At 36.9% G+C, this 8,195-nt stretch overlaps 1 protein-coding gene across 5 annotated transcripts in view; it reads left to right on the top strand.

Moving 5' to 3' along the window:
- PTPN12 (protein tyrosine phosphatase non-receptor type 12) overlaps positions 1 to 7,858 on the top strand; it is a 108,288-nt gene extending 100,430 nt beyond the window's left edge. For 3 of the 5 annotated variants that reach the window (XM_012466558.3, XM_064374862.1, XM_064374883.1), the window contains 5 exons: positions 224 to 301; positions 2,884 to 2,951; positions 4,135 to 4,165; positions 6,422 to 6,529; positions 7,011 to 7,858. In XM_012466558.3, the coding sequence (XP_012321981.2) occupies positions 224 to 301; positions 2,884 to 2,951; positions 4,135 to 4,165; positions 6,422 to 6,529; positions 7,011 to 7,072 (347 nt within the window). In that variant the 3' untranslated portion in view covers positions 7,073 to 7,858. The remainder of the gene's footprint in view (positions 1 to 223; positions 302 to 2,883; positions 2,952 to 4,134; positions 4,166 to 6,421; positions 6,530 to 7,010) is intronic. The other 2 variants (XR_010342046.1, XM_064374868.1) reach the window with 2 other exon arrangements.
- The last annotated feature ends 337 nt before the right edge of the window (positions 7,859 to 8,195 follow it).

The following is an 8,195-nucleotide window of genomic DNA, read 5'->3' on the forward strand; positions in this document are numbered from 1 at the left end:
AGGAAAGTCATGAGAGAGAGTCGTTTTCTGTATGCAGTATCTTTGCTCAATAAGCATCATAATTCTTGATAATGAGTTGAGTGGAAAAGGTTTCTTGCTTTTTTTAAAACTGATCTAGATACTTGTGACAGGAATTTTTAGAATATCAAGAAAGTTCTCTGATTCTGTTTAGATGACATTTTAATGTTTAATAATTTGTCTAAATTTTGTGTGTTTAATTTAGATGTTGATGTTAGTGAAGATTCACCTCCTCCCCTACCTGAAAGAACTCCTGAATCTTTTTTGTTAGCAAGTGAACATAGTGAGTGTCTCTTTTGCTTTTACATTTAGTTCATATTCTAATAGTAAACTCTGGAAAACATGCCTGATTTTAATCTATTAGCTATTGTGCTGCATAGTTAAATTCGATATCAAGTGAGTTGATACTGACATACTTTTAATTAGTTGTGTGAAAAATGCTTTTAAATATTTTTTACTTGCTAAGATCGATAGAAATTATTGCATTTATGTTAGATATCAGAATTCATTTAAATACAATTATAGGCCAGGCACGGTTGCTCAAGCCTGTAATCCCAGCACTTTGGGAGGCTGAGACGGGTGGATCACCTGAGGTCAGGAGTTCGAGACCAGCCTGGCCAACATGGTGAAACTCCGCATCTATTAAAAATACAAAAATTACCTTGGTGTGGTGGCAGGCGCCTGTAATCCCAGCTACTCAGAAGGCTGAGGCACGAGAATCACTTGAACCCGGGAGACCAAGGTTGCAGTGAGCTGAGATCAAACCATTGTACTCCAGCCTGGATGAAGAGCAAGACTCCATCTCAATCAATGCAATTATAAGGCCGGGCTTGGTGACTCATGCCTGTAATCCCAGCAGTTTGGGAGGCTGAGGCGGGAGGATCACCTGAGGTCAAAAGTTCAAGACCACCCTGACCAACATGGAGAAACCCCGTCTCTACTGAAAATACAAAATTAACTGGACATGGTTGCACATGCCTGTAATCCCAGCTACTCGGGAGGCTGAGGCAGGAGATTCTCTTGAACTTGGGAGGTAGAGGTTGCAGTGAGCTGAGATCGCATCATTGCACTCTAGCCTGGACAACAAGAGCAAAACTCTGCCTCAGAAAAAAAGTAAAAATTAAAACATAAATGCAATTATAAGTGTATTTGCAATCTGGTGTATTTTTATTGATTAAAAGTAGCACTTATTTACGAAGCCTCATTAATTGCTTCCCTTAAAGGTTTAGGTAAGTAAACATTTCTGTTGGGTATGGTTGGGCATCACTGGATTGGTGTTAACTGAAAGACACCTAAGACCACTGAAGTAGACTGGGCATATTCGCTCATACTTGTAATCCCAGCACTTTGGGAGTCCAAGGTGTGAGGATTGCTTGAGCCCAAGAGTTTGAGACCAGCCTGGGCAACATAGTGCTATCTCATCTCTACTAAAAATTAAAAAATTAGCTAGTCATGGTGGTGGGTACCTATAATCCCAGCTGCTTGGGAGGCTGAGGCAGGAGAATTGCTTGAACCCAGGAGGCAGAGGTTGCAGTGAGCCAAGACTGCACCATTGCACTCCAGCCTGGTCTACAAGAGCAAAAACTCCATCTTAAAAAAAAAAAAAACCAGGCATGGTGGCATGTGCCTGTAGTCCTTGCTACTCAGGAAGCTGAAGAAGAAGGATTGCTTGATCCCTGGAGTTAGAGGCTGTGGTGAGCCATGATTGCGGCACTGCACTCCAGTTGGGTAACAAAGTGAGACACTGTCTGGGGAAGTAAAAAAAAAAAAAGACCACTGGAGTATCAGAACTGGGAGAAAGTGATCATACTTCACAACATTTTGATAATGTACTTCACCCTATTATTCCTCTAAAAAAAGAGTACAGAAACAACTTGATTGTATTTATAGTGTCTCATGCTCAGTGGAGGTGCTCACTAGTCTATTATAATTACATTTTACCAATACATTAATTTTGACTAATTTTTTTTTTTTTTTAGTTTTGTGAGATGGATTCCCACCCTATCACCCAGGCTGGAGTGCTGAGGTGCGATCTTGGCTCAGTGCAACCTCTACCTCCTGGGCCCAAGCTATTCTCCTGCATCAGCCACCTGAGTAACTGCGATTAGAGGCATGCACTGTTGCTCCTGGCTAATTTTTTTTGTATTTTTTGGTAGAGACAGGGTCTCACCATGTTGGCCAGGCTGGTCTTTTAACTCCTAACCTCAAGTGATCCACCTGCCTTGGCCTCCCGAAGTGAATTTTGACTGACTTTAAGATAAATGTTGAAGAGCCAGGCACACTGGCTTATGCCTGTGGTCCTAGCACTTTGGGAGGTTAAGGCAGGTGGATCTCTGTTCCATATTGCCTTAGGAGTTCAAGACCAGCATTGGCAACATGGCAAACCCTGTCTGTACAAAATCAAAAACCAGCCAGGCGAGGTACTGTGCACCTATAGTCCCAGCTACTCAAGAGGCTGAGATGGGAAGATTGCCTGAAGGTTGAAGTTAGAGTGAGCCAAGATGGAGCCTGGTCAACAGAGTGAGACCCTGTCTCAACAACAACTAAAAAGAATGTTGGAAACCATAAAGCAGTTTACCTCATTTGTCTAAGTTTGTCACATTATCTATAGATTATAATAAACTCTGATGACTGAATTCATTTAGTTAGGTTTTGAAGGAAGGAAACATAAAGGAATTTTCTTGAATTAATAGAAATTACAATTTTTTTAAAGAAACTTCAGAAATATGCTTACCCAGAAACTACAAAATTTTTGTGGAAGTGATAGTTTCTAAAATCTTTAGGATCTGTTTTTTATATTACTTTAGTTCAAAGAAATTTCAAAAATTAAAGATGTTAATAATGATAAGATTTCATTTTTCTCAGATACACCTGTAAGATCTGAATGGAGTGAACTTCAAAGTCAGGAACGAGCTGAACAAAAAAAGTCTGAAGTGAGTCCTTTTGGAATTGGAACAGTTACAGCTTAACATTTTTACTCTTTCATTATCTTGCACTTGTTGAAATAGCTGTCATCTTAAGATCGTTAAATATAGTTTACAATTTTTGGCCAGCATTTCTTAGGCTAAGATTTCAGATGAAAAGCCCATATAAAAGGTAGGATCTGAAATTTTTTTAAAGGGTAACATGATCTACATACAACCATCACTTTAAAGTACTGTTTTCTCAAGCTGTTTTTGAAATTTGTAAATTATGTCATGTTTCAAATAATTTTGAAGTTATTAATGAAACAAGAGTTACTGTTTTCAGGGTCCTAATACCTTCTTACATTTCTACATGCTTCCCATTATAACACTAGACACTTAGTCATTTCTTTTGTGTTTTTTCTGGCTACCTGGCATTTCTATGACATTTGAGAAACATTTTGGCAATTAAATGTTTCGAGGGCCTGGCAAGTTGGCTCACACCTGTAATCGCAGCACTTTTGAGAGCCAAGTGGAAGGATCACTTGAGTCCAGGAGTTCAAGACCATCCTGGGCAACATAGGGAGACCTTATCTCTACAAAAATTTTTAAAATTAGCCAGGCGTGATGGCGCATGTCTGTGGTCCCAGCTTCTTGGGAGGCTGAGATGGGAGGATTGCTTGGGCCTCTAGAGGTAGAGGCTGCAATAAGCCTTGATCACGCTACTGTACTCCAAGCTGAGTGACAGAATGAGACCCTGTCTCAACAACAACAACAACAAATTTGTCCATGGGAGATAATCATTTTTTATTAACATTAGTACTTTTTATGTTTTCTCCCATATTTTAGTATCTCTGAAATTGGGCTACATAAAATCAAATCATATTTGATTTTAAGACGTGATGTAGTTTAATTGGCACATAAACTACAATAATGATGTAATCAATAATAGTGGCTGGCAAAATACAGCTATATGTTCATGTAGTAGCTCATGCTTTTTCAGTGCTCATTGAGAAACATTTACTCCAAGTAGAAACAGCATAACATTTTAAAATTTTAAGCCTAATTAAAAACACAATTGTTTGCTTTTCCTCTGATGCTGAAAATGATAGGCCTTGATTTATTGGGATATATACCCATAACAGATCCAGCTTTTTATTATTTGTATATAAAATGAATGTATTGTAATAGGTATTAAATGTCTTCCTCATAGGGCTTGATAACCCCTGAAAATGAGAAATGTGGTAAGTTGTTAGAATTTTTTTTCCTTTCTACTATAGATTTTATAGGTTAATTTCTACAGAATAACATGCCTCATAGTTCATGGTATTTAGTTATTTCTGTATGTGAAAATGTCTAAGACAATTCTTCTAGAAGCTTAATATTGTACTATAATTCTTCCAAATTAATTACTGCCACCAGATAGTATTATCGATCTGGAAAATCATGGGAGCATTTATTATCAATAGTTGCAGGCTAATGGGAAAGAGATTTTTAAAAAATCTTTTCCTGTTTTTTGTTGTCTGTTTTTAAAAACACCTAGAAGCTAGATCCTGACTTAAATAAAAGCCCAAAGTTTACCTACATGATGGAATTGGCACTATAGAAATCTATTGTTTTAGGAATCATCCTTTTAGTACTTTTACATTTATTTGTGAGGACCAGTAAAATTATATAGCTCAAACCAATGTTATAATGCCCAGTTTGAATTTTTTCTACCATATTCCTTTTACTGTCATATCATACTAAAATAGATCAAGTTATTATTAAAGTCAGTGACCATATAAGTAACTCATCAAACATCCCAGCCTGTACAGTGTTTTCAATTCACCTGTTGTGTCTGCCCCTACCCTCCATTTTTCTGCAGTTCTTCTCTCTCAATATTATACTCTGAATATTGGCCTAATGAGTCTGTTCCATCTTATAAATGTTATTTCTATAATTTTTTATAATGAAAATAGCAAGACTGGATGTAGTGGCCTGCACCTGTAATCCCAGCACTTTGGGAGGCCAAGACAGATGGATCACTTGAGGTCAGGAGGTTAAGACCAGCCTGGCCAACATGGTGAAATCCCATCTTTACTAAAAATACAAAAATTAGCCAGCCGTGGTGGTGTATACCTGTAATCCCAGCTGCTCCAGAGGCTGAGGCAGGAGAATCACTTGAACCTGGGAGGCGGAGGCCACAGTGAGCCAAGATTGTGTCACTGCACTCCAGCCTGGGCAACAGAGCGAGCCTCTGCCTCAAAACAAGAAAATAGCAGAAGCTTTAGAGCCAAGCCAGCCTGGATTGGAATCCATCTGACTCTTAGATGACCTTTACTTCACTGAGAAATTAGAGGCCTTTAGACCAGGATCATCATTTCCTCCTAGAACATGACCCTGAGTATCTCACCACCACTAGTCTCATATAGCTGCCTCTCCTCTTTGTCTCCATTGCACATTGTGCATACTTTTATTTAAAAACTTAGACAATATGATAATTAATGTATCTCTCTGTGTCTCTTATTAGACCAGGGTTTGGCATTGTATAGCCTACAGGCCTAATGTTTGCTATAACCTTGAGCTAAACAAATGGCTTTCATGTTTTTAAAGAGTTTTTTTAAAAAGAAAACACTGAGCTGGGCACGGTGGCTCACTCCTGTAATCCCAACACTTTGGGAGGCTGAGGTGGGTGGATGACAAGACCAGGAATTCGAGACCAGCCTGACCAACATGGTGAAACCCTGATTCTAAAAAAAAAATTAAAAAAAAAAACAATGAAACTAAGAAAAGCAAAGAAGAATATGACAGTGATCTTATGTGGCTTACAAGGCCTAAACTACTTATTTTCTAGTTTTTTGTTCTCTAGCTTTATTTTCTTTAAGAAGTTTGTGGGCTCCATTCTAGACTGTAAGCATCTTGAGGATGGGGCTCATCTATTATTTTACTTATATTCCAAGTTTCCAGTAAGGTTCCTTACTGAAGTATGGGGTATGTGATCAAGATTGTGAAAGAATGAATGAATTATAGTAGTTAATTTCTTTTGTTACTAGTCTTAAACATTGGTAATTAAAGAATAAACTACAATCTAAACAACATAAAACTTTAAAAGTAGAGTTATTATTTTGGGGTACAAATAGTTCATTAGTTAACCCTGACATTGTTGATTTCTATACAAAGGCATTTCCGTTGCAATTATTCCCTTAGAACATAGGCATGTAGTATAGCTACCTTAAGGAATATAGTATGTCAAGTCCTAGATTTATGAAATAAGAATGATGAGAATCTTCACATTGCAGAAGCACTCACTGCAGATTTCTGTATGACCACAATAATGCCTAACATGACTTCATGTGCTCACTACACTTGCATTTATATTGATCTTGATCTATAAAATTATGGTGCCCAGTAGATAAAATTTTCTCTTTTCATGCATCCCAACATTTAAAAAATTAAGAAGTTCTCTATATGAGGCTACAAAGGGTAGTGATTAACAAAGTCTTTGTGTTGCATTTTAGATCATCCAGTGGGGGGTATTCACTCAGAGATGGGTATAGAACGTCCACCTACTTTCAGTGACAAGAGAGAACAAATATTGGAAAGTCCGACAGATGCCACAGATATTGGTAAGTTGTTTAAACTTTAAGTAGTTAACACTGGCAAGAATGAGAAAAGCTCATTTGCCATTGTGAAATGACACTTGCCAAGAATAAAATGTATGATTTTCCAAAGTTGCTTGGACTAATCATGAAATAAATGAAATACTTAATTTTATTTCACATTGAGATTAAAAACCAAAATAAAAAACTGCAGTACATAACAAATCTTTTGTGTTGGAAAGACTAAATTATCTTAGATGTTTTTCTTACATTGTGATAAAATTGGTTTTATTTTTAGCATAAGATGTTTAAAAGAAGCAATTATTTTTAGTTACCCCAAATCAATTTACAGTTGTTTGGCACTTACAAAATTTTGTTTGATTTAAATTCTAAATTCCCTTGTGGAAATTTATTTGTTCCAGAAAATGAGAATGTCTGTGGACATGGTTTTTAGTAGTTTAAAAGTAAATTTGAACACTGACTAGTTACTGTGGTGTTTTCACTATAGGTTTTGGTAATCGCTGTGGAAAACCCAAAGGACCAAGAGATCCACCTTCAGAATGGACATGATTCAGGGAGCTAAAAGACACTTTAAATTATACTGGAAAATTCAAGTGCCACTGAAAGCCAGATTTATTGTATTCCATCTTTAATATGTGGGACTAACAGCAGTGTAGATTGTTACCTTAATATTTTTTGCTGGGACCATCTACCTGCCTTATAGGAAAAAGTATTACGTATGGTTTATTTTGAAACTTCAAGTATTATTGCCTTAATGTCTCTTAATCCTGTTACACGCTGCTTGTAGACATGTTAATATAGTAATACTTTTATGATATACTGAATTTAAGGACTACTCTTTTTCTGTTTTATCATGTATGCATTATTTTGTATATGTACAGGGCAAGTAGGTATATAATTTGATAAAGTTGCAATCATAAAATATTAACAGAAGATGTAAGAAGTTTCTGCATGGTCTAAATCTTTGTGTACTTTATTTGTAAATTATTTGCCCTGGAGTTTTAGAAAATAGTTTCTGAATTTTAAAATTGCTGGATTCATGCAGCCAGCCTTGCAGGTTATCAGAGATCAAAGATTGTAATAATAATACATTTTGTAAATTGTAAGCAAAAAGTTATTTTTATATTATATACAGTCTAATTGTTCATCCTCATTGTTCTTGTTTTCATCTAGTCAGAGATTCAGTAAGTGCCTTGGAACAATATTGAATTCTCTTAGCTTGTGTGTGTTTCTTCAATATTTGAACTCAACTGGGATAAGAAGACTATCAAAATACATGTATGTTTCAGGATATTTGACCTGCCATTAAAAAAAAAAACCATTTTACAGTGCCTACTTGTTGCTTTGCCTTTTCATTTCTCATTCCTAGGAAATTGGACTTAACTATCTGCCTTCTTGCTTGCTTAGTCTTGGTGTGAAATGACTGTGAAAGGGGTTTAATCTGTTTTTTATTTTTAGACAGAGCCTTGCTCTGTCATCCACTTGAGTGCCGTCACTCACTACAACTTCTGCTTCCTGGGTTCAAGTGATTCTTCTGCCTCAGCCTCCCGAGTAGCTGGGATTACCGGTGCTCACCACCATACCCGGCTAATTTTTGTATTTTTGGTAGAGACAGGGTTTCATTATGTTGGCCAGGCTGGTCTCAAACTCCTGAAATCAGGTGATCCACCCA

This window comes from Aotus nancymaae, unplaced genomic scaffold (genome assembly GCF_030222135.1).
Source record: "Aotus nancymaae isolate 86718 unplaced genomic scaffold, 86718_ANA_hifiasm-v0.15.2.pri h1tg000002l, whole genome shotgun sequence".
Taxonomy (NCBI): domain Eukaryota; kingdom Metazoa; phylum Chordata; class Mammalia; order Primates; family Aotidae; genus Aotus; species Aotus nancymaae.